General features: G+C 33.8%; 2 protein-coding genes across 2 annotated transcripts; both read right to left on the reverse strand.

Moving 5' to 3' along the window:
• Window positions 1–561: 561 nt before the first annotated feature.
• LOC125055905 lies at window positions 562–9,280 on the reverse strand. The gene is made up of 3 exons (XM_047658624.1): window positions 8,703–9,280; window positions 1,980–2,151; window positions 562–923 (listed from the first exon to the last, which is right to left on the reverse strand). Exons 1-3 carry the CDS (start codon window positions 9,210–9,212, stop codon window positions 607–609), a joined length of 999 nt encoding a protein of 332 aa, XP_047514580.1. The 5' UTR covers window positions 9,213–9,280; the 3' UTR covers window positions 562–606.
• A 2,205-nt stretch (window positions 9,281–11,485) lies between these two features.
• LOC125055956 lies at window positions 11,486–14,070 on the reverse strand. The gene is made up of 3 exons (XM_047658735.1): window positions 13,773–14,070; window positions 12,789–13,056; window positions 11,486–11,818 (listed from the first exon to the last, which is right to left on the reverse strand). The coding sequence occupies exons 1-3, from the start codon at window positions 14,019–14,021 to the stop codon at window positions 11,523–11,525; spliced, it is 813 nt and encodes a 270-aa protein (XP_047514691.1). The 5' UTR covers window positions 14,022–14,070; the 3' UTR covers window positions 11,486–11,522.
• Between the last annotated feature and the right edge of the window lie 1,079 nt (window positions 14,071–15,149).

The raw sequence follows: 15,149 nt of genomic DNA on the forward strand, positions 1-15,149 counted from the left end.
GGAAAATATTAAGGCTGTCAATAAAAAGTTAATATAGAAATACGTGCAATTTGGCATCAAATTTTGTGCGGAAAATGGCGTGGTTTTTGAAACTAATATAATTCTTAATTGCTACGCCTTATTTATTCACAAAGATTATATACTTCTTCTTTTCAAATAAGCATCAATAAGACTGTCGGAATATTACGCAACAGCCCTGCTATTCTGTAACTCATTCCGAAAAGGTGGGAGCTTGTAGTTTATTGTTTATTCGAATGCCAAATCATAAAATGACTGCTTCACGACTGATTTGAGAGCGACCGCCGATGCGAAAACCGCTGTGTGAGTTCGAAAAGTGAGTTACAGAATCGCAGGGCAGTGCTGTCAACATAAAAAACAAGGTAAAATTCTGCACGTCTAAACACACGACCGTTTTCTTCCCGCACAAACCTAGTTCTTAACTATTTAATAAGTTAGGTGTCCTTTGAGTAAATTTTTTCCAATATATAAGGTTAAAAATCACCTGTATAAAGACATTCGTGAGTTACATAAATATATAATTATAAAATAAAAGATATTTAGTATAGTTACAATCTTCCATAATAATGGACTTATGTCGTATCTCAATCACATAGTTACGAAAGCAAATAAACACGACAATATCGATAACATGACACCATACATTTGTCTAGCTGTACCATTACCACAGACCATTCTTCTGGAGGAAACAGAAAGTTGCTTAGTCTGGAGCATAGAGTGTACGGCATCTACTTCCCACCGGGCCATTTGACCTGGCTCTCTCGAGAAAAGAACGGAGTATAGCTGCGCAGGTGAATTAGCCTTGGCTTCCTGACAGAAGTTTAGTACCAGGTGGTCGTTGACAGCTTTTAACACCTGCACTGTGCCAGTGAACTGATGGTATGATGGTCGAGCAGCGAGGGTACCTAGAAATAGATTTTAAACGCATATATACGAAAATTTATTGATAGAAATTCGTTTGAATATTTTTATTTATTACTAGCTGGCCTAGCGAACATCGTACCGCATAACAATCGATTCTTTATTTATTTTAATACTTATTCTGCTATTCGGGACACCGGTCTAGCTAGTAAGATAAAAAAAAGAAAGTTGATAATACAACAAATACATTATGTCAAAAATCAAAATTTACCTTCCCGGACCCCTCCACTAACACTTGAACTTTATAATATGGTATTAAAGTTCAAATTGCCTTTAAATATTATTACGAATATTTTGTATGGGAATAAAGAAAAGTGTTGTTTTTAGACTTTTTCACTCAATTTTTTAAATTTTTCTCTCCGTAAGAACCTCCTCTTACTACAAGGAATATTATAAAAAAAGAATCAGACAAATCGGTCAAGCCGCTTTCATGTTATGTCGTGACAACGGAAAACGGGTTTCATTTTTATATATATATATAGATATAGATTTGTATTACTTTTTGGAGTTGGTTCTGATCTTTTATATGGATATATATATATATATATATCAAATACTCATAAAGATAGACTTTAGTAATAGTTTACAAAAATGCACGTCAAATTGTTAAGGAAGTCAGATAAAAAAGAATGAGATATCTCCACTTTTACTTATGCTAACAGGTAGTCCAGAAACCTATATATAGTAGCCCTCAGTGTTTTAAAGAAACAGACACAGTGTTGCCCTTGTAGCTTAAAGATGGGACTCTCATCCCTGAGGTCGTAGGTTCCAACCTCAGCTGTGCACCAAAGGACTTGTCTATGTGCGTATCAAACTCTCGAGGAATCATAAACTCGTGAGGAAACCCGCATCGAATCCAAAATCGAAGACATGTGTCAGACAGAAGACTGATCATCTGTTTGTCTATTTGAATAAAGACGAAACAGATACACAAACTTGAAGCACCTTTTAGGTTCTTGGAATTTTGGACTAGTTTTTGTTGTTGTTTTAAAACCCTTGTATTACCAGTTACTTCATATCATATTAGATAATATATTTACCATTCTGTACATCAAACGTCTGCCAATAACCGGCGGAGTCATTTCGGAAGTAGAGTGCATATTCAAGGGTCTGTCCAGCCTCATCCCACAAAAGCCGAAGATGCCGGTACTCGTGTCTAAATTGAGCCCTGATGGCCTGCACGTGGTGTAACTCCTGTCTTTCAGTAGACGGCTGTAAAAGGCGAATTAATAGTAATTGCAGAAGATACTGTAAATAAAAAAATAAAACGTGTGTGTACTTATGTACACGCGTTAGAAGTTATACTTCTTTGGCGTAACAAGATAAAAGTCTTTTTAAACATTTTATCTTTCGCCTTATTCTACGTTTGTACAAAAAATGACATTAACAATAGAAAAAATTTACTCTCATAATTTTTCCTAACGCGCCAAAAGAAGTATATTAGTATAACTTCAAAAAACTAAAATGTTGACAATAGCTAACTTCAGGATGTCGATTTTTGTGACGGTGTGCGCGCACATCGTAAAAATTTACTCTCATCATTTTTCCCTAACGCGCCAAAAGAAGTATAACTTCAAAAATATCGGATGTAAACGTTAATTTAGTTTATTGTTTAATTAAATCATCGAGTCAGCGAGTAATTGTTGTCTGCTGGCTACTCTAGACCTGCGTCGAATTTTATATCTTCCGTGTCAGCTGTTATAACTGTGTTAGGTGAAATCTTATTAATAAGGCACATTATATAATAAAAATATACGAGTTTAATAGTTGTAACAGGTTTACTTAAAAGCTACATTAATATTTCTATAATCGACAGGTTTTATTAAAGACATAAATGTAAGAATTATTAGTAGATAATAATTTTTCTGCTTTCACAATTTTTTTTTGATTACGAACTTTCAAAATCAAAAATAAACAATGAATTATACAGTATTTACAATTTTATTAACGTAATAACAAAAATGGTTAAAAATTAATTATAAGACAATTAAAACAAATTTTAAAAGTTAGGTCCCTGTGGCAGCTTGTGACCATTAACGCTGGCAGCATTTCCTCGCTGTATTGCGATACTTATTCGTTGAGCGAGGAAAGCACCAGCTCTGGAGTCACCGGTACAAAGACTAGATTAAACTGTGGTTTAGTATAAAAGAAGTTGTGTCTTAGAGAACTGAAACTACACGCACTATGTTATCCAATGAATGTGTGAGCTGAAAAGTTGCCACCTAATTTTAAATTTTCTACTCGAATCTAGCAAGTTATTATCACCTCCATTGCTGACTTTAAATAATGTTACAGCTATGTTTATTACATAATTATGCCAATGACGTCAGCTATTTATATAACATAAATACTCATGTATCGAAAACAAATCAGCTAATTGTTAAATGGCATATGACGCACGCGCTCGTCTTTTTTTCGCGTATATTGATAGTACTACATCGAACTTGCGTGCAAAAACGTTGGCATCGGTATCCCTGTTGTATGATAATTCGTTCACCTCTACTAAAATGGATGTCAATTGGTAAAACACACTAAAGATTTTGTTCATGTTTTTTATTAATCTCGCGGTAAATACACATACCAAGTAAACCCTACTTGGTACGGAGGAGGTGTGTGTGCAGATCTGCGTCACAACTGGCCGATACGTAAGAAACATCTTGTGCACATTTAGAATGTTTCACGCGCAAGTATTTATTTGTACAATTACAAATTTGTTAAATATTTATCATAAAGGTGTACTTAGGCAAAGTTGTTTTTAAAGAATTAAAGATTTCAAGTAAACCGATTTGATAAACACTGTAACATCATAAATGGTGTGTGAAGTGAAAAAATACCTTGCGCGTTTGTCCTGTGATTAATCCCGTTTTCCTTTTTTAATCGTTTATATTTTTTATATAAGTCGACTCGCGACGTTTCTCTCTCATCAATTGACAATGTAAAACTAAAGACGGAAGACGAAATGTTGCGTTCGATTGTGATTGGTCAAACAGATGATGACATGACGCATCATGTCGCGTCTCAATGCGTATTAAACTAGGGATGGTCTTGACGATTAACAATCAAACGGAGCGCGCAATCATTATGTTCACCTCCCAGGTTGTTTATCCTTTTATGAGAAAATACCTACATCTAAACTAATATTACAACGAGGAAATATTTGATTGAGTGATTTTTCAATTTATTGAATAAGCTCCAAATCGGATCGATTTGAATTCATTCACCATCATAATTCTACACTATCCAAGTGCTATAAATATAAAATATTTCAATATAGTTAGGGATTCATATGAAATCTTCGATAATATAACCCAAGGTATAAAATATACCTATAAATATCTGTATATAGCGTACACCGTGTGTTGTGAGCAGTGAGCTATGTTGGCTTCAGCGTACAACTTTCATTCCTAAGGTCGTAGGTTCGATCCCCGGCTGTGCACCAAATGACGTTCTTTCCATGTGCGTATTTAACATTCGCTCGAACGGTGAAGGAAAACATCGTATGGAAACCGACATGTCTTATACCAAAAAGTCGACGGCGTGTGTCAGGCACTGGAGGCTTTAAAATGATCATGAAACAGATTCAGAAATCTTAGGCCCAGACCTAAAGAGGTTGTAGCGCCACTGAATTATTATTATATAGCGTACGCTGCGGACACTATTGACAATATATTGTCAATAGTGTCCGAACACTTTACTCTAATAAAGTGGTGTACTACAACAATACTAAAAATTAAAAAAATATTAAAACAATATCTACAAAGCCGTATCCGAGCGAAGCGAAGTGGGAAAAACGCTAGTTTGATATAAAAATGTATTGCAAACCTATTGATATCGACTGTTAAAAAGTATATTATCTATTAAGTCACGTTTTCATTGTTTCTATACTCTAGGGCTTCTGATACTTCGGCTCAGGTATACGGAAAAGACCTTGTACTTAGTTCCTAGTTGTATATCTATTTAGCATTAGGTATACAGACTATTATGGACAGACACATATTATGACTGATGAATGTTACTGAAAGGCGATCTTTGTAACATTCTGTCCATATCTTTAGTCTGTTTTCAGTTAGTTATCAATTTAAGCTTCCATCATTCGTATGTTTTCTTGTTAGTTTCTATAAACTGACTTCTTGTCAGTCTGTCTTCCTGACTTATTGTCGCTTTAACTATTTCACACCCCTTCTTCATACAATACAAGACAAACCCAACTATTTAAAATTCCTTGGACTAATATTATTTACGTAACTCAGTCATGTATCGTATACCTTCAGATTATAACACAAATGACCAGCAAATAGATATATTTAATGTAACTAAACATTTTTTTTTAAATAATTTAAAAAACTATGGTATCTTTTATTAATAATGGCTTTGTTATTCTTCCTTTATATTAAATAAATATTATAATGATCAATGAATCTTAGAACTTAGAATTTATTATAAATACATAAATACTTTGTTATATTTTTTGTATAGGTGACTTTTTGTATATTTATATATGCTTTGTTTATGTTTGAATGTGTATTCCGTTTTTGGTTTTTGTGTACAATGTAAATTTTTGGACATTGTTTAGTGAGTAGCTGTAGGAATACTGTTGAGCAAATAAATAAATAAATTACATTATGTATTAGGCAAGAAACACCATTGTTCTATTGCCTGTAACCGTCGAATATCGGCATAATAATACATTTTTGTGATTGTAACACACGATTAAAAATTCAATACAGTAAATGTATTTTACTAAATGTATCGTTTATATGATTCAATGTGTAACTGAGGCAACGGAGCATTCACAATTATTTCGCAATCTACGATTGTGTAGTTGCGGAGTTTATTGGTTCAATTGGAGTCCTTGTGTATACTTTTGTACTGCATTAATAAACATGTAACTATGGTAATGATTACAGCTGTTTATTGTCCGGTTTAATTTTTCTTTAGCTTTTTTATTTTTTTTTAAATTGATAAATGAAAATTCTTTCTCAAAATGAAAGCGTCAATTGATCTAAACGGGTAACAATATATCTAAAGACCGGAAATTCTACGAATACGCGAAAAAAGACGAGCGCGTGCGTCATGTGCCATTCAACAATATGCAGATTTGTTTTCGATACATTACTTTTGTATGTATAGACACACTATATATATAGGTAACGTTGGTAATAAATATAGCTGAACAATTATATAATGCCAGCAATTAAGGTGATAATAACTTGCTAGATACGAATAGAAAATTAAAAATGACATAACACCTCAGGTCGTACAGTCATTAGGCATCATAGTTGTGTATAGTTTTAGTTTTTTATGACATTAACTTATGCAAGACCATAGTTTATAATGTAATATAAGAACATATTTAAAATTTCCAAAAAAAAAAAATTGTGTAATCTGTTAGGCTTAGCACTATTCTTACATTTATGTTATTATTAAGCTGTCGTTTTCATATTAATGTAGCTTTAAATTAATTAATTATAAATGCATTATTAGTAAGATTATACGCAACAAAGTAATGACAGCTGAAAATTAAGATCGAAAATTGGATCTGTAATTCCAGAGGTCTAAACGATTAAGTGGGTCATACGTATTAACCTTTCAAATGAGTTATTTTAGGCTAAGCTTATATATTAGTTTACGTGTGAGCAAAACTCTAATTGTGTCAATGTAGCCAGTTTCAATATCAACGTTACATTGGAATCATTTTATAGGTTAAATTATTTGTTAATTTATTTAATTCGAAACGTAATCGCAAACCATCTGGCCCATGAATACTCATGGGCGGTGTCATTCAACACACTGAAGATCTTTGTGAACACAAATCAAACTTGTTCCTACACTGCAAACGCGAGGAAGCCGGTATTAAAACTAGATATTTGAAGTGTGTCACAGATAGCCCACTTGTCTAGGGAAATGATTAATACAGATGCAGAATGTGCCCATGCCCTATTTGATTGAGGGAACTTCGTAATAATAACCTTTTTATAGGAAGCGATAAAGAGGGTTAGGTATTCTGTACAAGCCGGATAGTGCGAATTGTAATCGGTTTCCGCTTGCGCAGGAGTTCCCTTATCCCTAAACAAAAATTATTTATAGAAATAAGTCGCACAATGTTTAAACTTTAACAGTTTTAATAATATTTTTAATTATTTTCACACCATCTAAAATGAACTATTCATAACATTACTTAAAACAGTATGAGTTATGTATTACGAAATATGAAAATTAGTAGTAGTAATGGAAAAAGGAAGACAGAGCAAAGAGATGGGCAGACGATATAAAGAGAATAGGAGGCACAACTTGGACAAGAAAAGCTAACATCAGAAAAGAATGGAAGCAACTGGAAGAGGCTGGAGGATGTGTCACAGGACAAGCTGATTACCAAAAACGGGTCATCTGATGTAACTATATTAAGTTAGGTTATGTACCTTAAATAAGTGTTTATATATTATAGTAAGTGTCAGCAATAAGGGCTTATTAATGATGTTAATATCACAGGTGTCGAATTATTTACTTATTCATAAATCGTTATGTAACAGAACCAAAGGGAGAGTATTTCTATAAAACATGCAATTGATAAATCATGTTTTGTATGCAACAAAAAACCTACCCCAAACGTTGATTTGGGAAAGTCATCAACCTCCCAAATAACCGCAGTAGGACAACTGGTGTATCTAGAGACACCTTCACCGCTTTGGTGAAGGTACAATTCCACCACTTTCCACTTCCCCAAAACAAGCCTCACGTCCAAATTGTCATAATTATGCTCATTATAGCAAACCACTTGATTCGTCGAATTTGACGTAACATTAAACTCTCCATAAGCAACGCAAAACAGAAGCACCACCCAAGGTAATCTTAATATAATCCGACCTTGTACCTCCATTGTCTCACATCTAATTTTAGCTCAAACACATATTGAAATACTTTTGTTTAAGAAACGATTTAAACTTTCAATTTTGATACCGCGTCGGCAAATATCGCAGAGTAAGTGATCGAAAGCAACTGGCATTCGAAGAGCTGCGCGCGCGCCGTGACTCATTGGATTGATGTTATCTTATTTAACCCTAGACCTCTAGGAATTGCCTACGCTTTAGAAATATCGTCACTGAGGTGAGATTTAAATGATTAAATAAAGATAATATTTTGTTAGTCGTTTCATAAACCATTATTTACACAACAATATCAACGAAATTAATGAGCAGGAAAACTGTTGATAAATATATGTTATAAAATAAATAGAGGCCAAATTGACCAAATTAGTAGGTGATTTTTTTATTCTTAAAGGAGTTGAAGAGTTATTTAACAAATTTTAAATTAAACTTCTAAATAAAACAAATGAATCAGTGGCGATACAACATTCTTAGATCTGAGCCTCAGATTTCTGTATCCGTTTCATGATCATTTGTCAATCTAATAGACAAGTACATGTTTTCTTACGATATTTCCCTTAGAGCAAATGTTAAATGGGCACATAGAAAGAAATTCCATTGGTGCACACTCGGATCGTACCTACGACCTCAGCTTTGCGATTCTGTAAATCACTTTTCGAACTCTTAAAAAAAACAATAAACTACAAGCTTATCAGAAGGCCAAATCGTAAAATGACTGCATTATGACTGATTTGAGCGCGACCGCCGTTATGAAAAGCGCTGTGAGAATTCGAAAAGTGAGTTACAGAATCGCAAGGCAGGGATGAAAGCCGCACGCTGAAGCCAATAAGTCAACACTGCTCTATCTAAACTTATACATATAATTAGTAAATATATTACCATATCGTTAGGTTCAGAAATGTGAATAACAATGCAGGTCCTTCCATAGTCCACCCTGGCATCTCCAGCTAAATGATGAATGAATTCCACACCATACCACATTCCTGTCAAACTATCAATCCATATACCATTCTGTGGTGATCTATTTTGACAGTAATCATTATTGTATTGGCCTAGAAACGGCCTTTCATACGAAGTTATAGGTCCATAATTCTTCTCCATGTTACCATACTGGCCGTAGCTTTTTCCATAGTCACTTCCATATCGAGGTGTCGTGTAACTCGGTAAAAATACATTTCCGGTTCCGGGAGAGTTAAAACGGCTCGTCGAATATCCGGTATTAAAGGGATATTTCGTTATAGCAGAGAAGGGAGCTATATCGCTACCATAATTGTTCTTATACGGGAACTGATTTTGATTATAATAACTAGAAGTACTTGGATACCGTGTACTTTCACCGTAAAAACTCGCTCCATATACAGAGGTAACGAATAGTAAGTAGTAGTACATTTTTGGAGAAATTGAAGACGTGTGTCGTGATGATGTCTGCTCCTACTACTACGAGAGTGGGATGTAAACTAATTAAGTATAATCGTGTACAATTGGCTATGACCCAAAGCTTGGTAACTAGCAATTTGGATCCGCTGCCCCTTTGACACCTATTTTAATCAACAAAGGTTGATGAGTACTCATATCCCCTATGACTAAAGTTTGAAGCAACAACATGATAAACTTCATGGGAATTTGAACCTAAACGTCAATAGTAATCTAATGATATAAAACATTTTATAGAAAATTTTAGAATAAATGATTTTTGTAAATAATTACATTAATAGAATGATTAGTTATACACATTTTTTCAAATATTTCTCAAAAGAATTAAGACATAATTTTTTCATGTATCTCAACATTTGTTTAGAAATAGCGTTAGTAACATAAAATAATAAACATATATTATTATACGGTATTTATCTGTATATGATGACACAATTTATTAATTTAAATTAAACATTAATTACGCAGCAGCAATTTATGAGCAGTGTTGGCGTAGTGGCTTCAGCGTGCGACTGTCATCCCTGAGGTCGTAGGTTCGATCCCCGGCTGTGCACCAATAGACTTTCTTTTTATGTGCGAATTTAACATTCACTCGAACGGTGATGGAAAATATCGTGAGGAAACCGACATGTCTTAGACCCAAAAAGTCGACGGCGTGTGTCAGGCACTGGAGGCTGATCACCTACTTGCGTATTAGATTGAAAAATTATCATGAAACAGATTCAGAAATCTGAGGCCCAGACCTAAAGAGGTTGTAACACCACTGATTATTATTATTAAACATTAATTACGATGTTTATAATTGAATAGGTATTAGGTACACGAAAGACAATATTCTGCCACTAAGTACCTGCTTTCTGTAAACGTTCTTTGTAATCTTAAAGATTGAACTCACTTACTCATACTTTTTACGTTTCCTACTTCCAGCCAATTTGTCTGGGAACTATATTGATAACGAGGTGGGTCAAAGATCGTAATTAGTCGAATTAATGCAAGCCATAATTCAACCGAGTTCCTGTTTGCCACAATCTTCTGGTTGGAAGTTCAAAGGTCACGAGTATGTCCTTTTCAATGGAATTAATTAAGTGGATTAGGGGAATTTAATTCTCAAAAGCTGATTATTAAAACATTAATTAAATATTCACATATATTTTAGTGTTTTAAACTGCTAACAAAACTGAACATTTACCAACCCTTCGAGTATCAGATCCTATAAAATTATTCGTTATATTAATGCATTTGCAATTCATTTATTTTAAACAATTCATGGTTTGTTTTGGAAACCGCGTCGGGGCTGTTGCATATAATATTAATACATATTTTAATAGATAATTGAATACATTAAAGGATGTGCATGTCGTTAGCAACCAAAAACAATCATTGTTTTGCCGGAAACCGAACCTGCATCGATTTATACAGCTCCATTACGTAGGCCACTAAATGTAAGAATCAAACTTTGCAAGAAATAGCTAAATTTCAGAAACGAAGCGAGTTAGGAATTTCATTAATAATAATCCTATACGTTCTTCGTATACACTTACCGCTAAGACTCGACTATGAACCGTACCACAAGACGTGTTATTTTATATATAGTACTAATACTTGGAAATCTGAAGGATGCCTACGTCGGAAGACAAGCAAATACCGAGAATGATTGAGTAGATTAATTATCAAATTAGAATCAAAATATGTAAATTCATAAGATTAGTTATTAGGTGTAAGAACTTGTTTGTTGGCTTTATTCATTCATTCCTTCATTGATTTATTAATTTACTGAAACTTGAATATAGTTTTCATATATATAGTACACATTTTTAGTGTCAATAATTTCATTGAATTGACTTTTGCAGCTTGATACAGTTGTAGTAATTATTCATTTTCATTTAAAAAAATCAGTGGTGGTACAACCTTTTTAGGTCTGGGCCTCAGATTTCTGTATCTGTTTCATGATCATTTGTTAATTTTATAGCCAAGTAGGTGATCAGCCTTCCGTGCCTGACGCACGCCGTCGACTTTTTGGGTCTAAGGCAAGCCGGTTTCCTCACGATGTTCACCGTTCGAGCGAATCCTAAATGTGCACATAGAAAGAAAATCCATTGGTGCACAGCCGGGGTTCGAACCAAAGACCTCAGGGACGAGAGTCGCATGCTGAAGCCACTGGGCAACACTACTCTGTGTAGTAATTTCATTTACCGTCATTATAATGGGATCACATAAATAAAAATCCATTTGCTTTAATATTTTATTGGTCAACCACGTGTACTTTTACAATTTCCTTAAAAGTAAGCAAATTAAGAATAAAATTATGGAATTAGTGTGTTTACATCCAGCGCATATGGCATTATAGCGATGAACGTTTGGTAAGTCAAAAGTGTAGAATTGTCGCTTATAATCATACCACTCCCATCTTTCGACCCTTGTCGGGGATCGCCGCAATATTAATGAGAAGATACCACCATCGCCGATTTCGGAACAGTGATTTAGGATGAGGGTACTGGGTGTCACTTTCAAAAGCTTTATTACGTCTGGATGTCGAGGTGGGTCGTCGGGATACCAAATGTCTGGAAAAATTGTTACAATTACTAAAATACTACTTTAAGTATATGTAAATATCCATGTAAAGTCCCTCGATTTAACGACAATCCCTCTAAAACGTCGAAATCACTCGTCATTGGTTGGTTTAGCGTGTTTTCCATACAATGATTGATACACTATACATAGCTAAACCACCCTCAAAACAACAATTAAATAATAAAAAGTACTTTTTAACTTGCCGAAATATTTTGGTTACCATTGCGGTCCAAGCTAGATATTGTAAAAGCAGTAAGTAAAGTTGATTAAAATAAATATTTTAATTAACTTTACTACTTCGAGCAGCTTAAACTCTAATAAATATCTCGTTAATAATCATTAAAATTTTAAAACTTCCGGTGGACTTCGAAATTCAAAACATTTTATTCAAAAATTTAGTAGTCGGGTAACTAAGTGAGCTTACATTGCCTTGCCAAAATAGCTTGCTTGCTTCGTACTAATTATGGCAAGACTATGTTGACGTTTGAGGAAGCGCCTGCGTGATTTCAGGTGCCAACTGTGTTTAACGTTTAACGTTTGGTGTGCTTTATGACTAAAAATAAATCTGTTTATTATCTTTTAAATTACCTCTATTTATTATTCATTGTTGTTGTTTTTTTGTTGTCTTGTATCTTGTTTTGTTGTTGAATTGGGTAGGTTAATATTCGGTGCAAATAAATTATAGGTATATAAATGTTTCTGTGTAACAAAAATAAAGTTCAAGTTGGTTTGGTTCAAAGGGTTTGAACAGTTGGATGGCAAAGTAAAATGGAAGGGTGATATAATAGCGTGCCGAAATAATGAAGCACAATTAAACATTAATAGATTTGTTCTAAGTATAAGAGTTTCACCGCTTTCATTTAATTGCACATGCAAGTGCGGAGTGTCAATATAATTTTTTTATTCCGTAGCATTTCGCTACTTGTAAATGTATCAATAATATCGTATGAAAATGCTAACCTACACCTTTGGCCTTCATTTCTCTTTCCCACGTTGACATTGTTTCGGCCGTCCAAAATCCCGGTTCCTCAGGATAATATAGATAGATTTGCTCCATAGTGTGACCATCCTCATCCCATAGCACACGTATTCTTTTTTGTCCGAATAGATCTCTCTTGTCTCGCCTCCTAAGTCTGATGTCCAACCAGGAACCAGCCAACGCATTTCCCGACCAGGGATTGCTTTTAGATGACCTCCAGTTCTGATCAGTATAGTTTCTGATTGGGAGCTAAAATTGTTAACACAAAATTTTAATTCATTATAAACCATGCCTTGTTGGTGTTAAGTTTAAATACCAAGCCAGTTGGCTCATCATCATCATCATTTGCTAACTTAACAAATGAAGGAAGTCACTGTGACCAACGATAATAAAAAAACATGTGTGTGTATTTGTGTGTGTGTAATGAACTTCTTTGGCGTAACAAGATAAAAATCTTTAAAAAAAAAAATCTTTCGCCTAATTCTACGTTTGTATAAAAAACGACACAAACAATAGAAAAAAGGTATTTAATACATTAAATCTTATTATAACGCATTATCTAGTTAAATAAAGTTTATTATATATCAGAAAAAAAATATTCTTCATAATTAAAGAAATTGACAAATTTTATTTTAAAATGTTGACTATGCTAACTTGAGGGTGTCGGTTTTGTTGTGACGGTGTGCACGCGCATCGTAAAATTTTACTCTCATCATTTTTCCCTAAGTCGCCAAAAGAAGTATAACTTCAATAAATAATCTTGAAGCGTCGTTGATTTGTGTCAGAAACGTATCCCCAATTTAAAGGCTGCGGTCATTGCGGTTTTATCATATTTGGCAAAATGGTAAAAAGTGAAAAATCCAATTATGAACGGGTGTTAATCGAACGTCCACCACACACACACACACGCACACGGACTGGTGGACTATTATTGTCGTTAATATTTCATTTACATAAGTACTTACTGTAGCATCGAAGAAGTTATCACTGATTATATCGTTTTCAGCATCTGAAATGTACAAACTAACGCACCCTATTTCATCGGGCCGATTAGTCATATCTGGATTGTGCTGGGCATAACCAACACCATACCAGACTCCATAAATATCATCTATGTTTACTCTGTGCGACCACCGAATGCTGTCACCACAGACTCCATGAACTATAGTGACACCAAAGGTTAAACTCAAGTATAGAACAAACACTTTGAACATGATACCACGTGGGAAGTCACAAGGAATATGGAGCAAGGCGTCCTGTGCGCATCACTTAATTAGCAAATTGATGCAGGTATATGCAAAATGGCGTAATCATGATTCAGTGGATTGATTGCAATAAGCAACATACTTGTAGTATATTGGCGTAATTGATGTTTAGTCTTTGCTAATCTTTCACTCTTTACAACCCTAAGTTCTCATTTAGTACGGGTTGTCTGATATTCATAAGATCTGCGTAAATAAAACAAAATAGATTTTACCATATTGCTATTAATCTTGTAGGCCGAAGTGCAATAAATAAAATATTGATACGCTTATGAACTTCAACAAATGATTGATTGTCTAGATCGTCAATTGTAGACCAATAGGCTCTCTGTATGTGCGTAATATATTTAGGTATATTACGCATAATATATATAGTACACAATTTACATATTGGTATACAAATCACATCAAAATCATTTATTCATTTAGGTAAGACAATGTACACTTATGAAAAAAAAATAAACTTATCAAAAAGAAACACATATTAAATGCTTTTAATTTGACATTTACTGCCAATTCTCAAATCAAGGGCGTAGATCGAAAGAGAAGGACTGGCAATAAACTCTCCGCAACTCTTTTTAATCGCCAAGTTTATTGTTTTACACAATGTTTGTAACCATTACATCATGTTTCACATGACATCTTAACTAATTAGTAGTTAATAGTATTTTACACCCGATCATTAAATATATCTAAGAATATCAGCTTCACGTGATAATTTTTAACGCTAATAGAAAAGAGGTTAATTTTAAGTTTGTGAGTTTGTTTGAAGTAAGATCTGGAATTACTGCTACGGTCGTCAAGAATCTTATAGAAAGCTACATTATTCCGAGTGATATAGAAGACTATTTGTTTCTGATTTATATTTTTTTTCCAGCATATACAAGTGCTGATGTTATCCACAAGACCTATACACTAATACTATTTGTACAAGAATCATATTAAATGATGCAACTTTGCCACACTTAAAATAGAAGGCGTGTGTTGTTTTTTTATAAAAATTACATACAAGTATTTTTTCACAAATAAAATATATCAATACTTATAAATTACACAGCATAATTCAATTTAGGTATAAAA

Source organism: Pieris napi, chromosome 14 (genome assembly GCF_905475465.1).
Source record: "Pieris napi chromosome 14, ilPieNapi1.2, whole genome shotgun sequence".
In the NCBI taxonomy this organism is placed as follows: domain Eukaryota; kingdom Metazoa; phylum Arthropoda; class Insecta; order Lepidoptera; family Pieridae; genus Pieris; species Pieris napi.

Excerpts from the sequence above, each read along its gene's own strand:
- LOC125055956 (XM_047658735.1), bottom strand. The coding sequence starts at position 14,021 with ATGTTCAAAGTGTTTGTTCTATACTTGAGTTTAACCTTTGGTGTCACT. Across the intron at positions 13,057-13,772 it reads ATAACTTCTTCGATGCTACA|CTCCCAATCAGAAACTATAC; the intron begins GTAAGTACTTAT and ends TAACAATTTTAG. Across the intron at positions 11,819-12,788 it reads AATGAAGGCCAAAGGTGTAG|ACATTTGGTATCCCGACGAC; the intron begins GTTAGCATTTTC and ends CAATTTTTCCAG.
- LOC125055905 (XM_047658624.1), bottom strand. The coding sequence starts at position 9,212 with ATGTACTACTACTTACTATTCGTTACCTCTGTATATGGAGCGAGTTTT. Across the intron at positions 2,152-8,702 it reads TTTCTGAACCTAACGATATG|CCGTCTACTGAAAGACAGGA; the intron begins GTAATATATTTA and ends CGCCTTTTACAG. Across the intron at positions 924-1,979 it reads GACGTTTGATGTACAGAATG|GTACCCTCGCTGCTCGACCA; the intron begins GTAAATATATTA and ends ATCTATTTCTAG.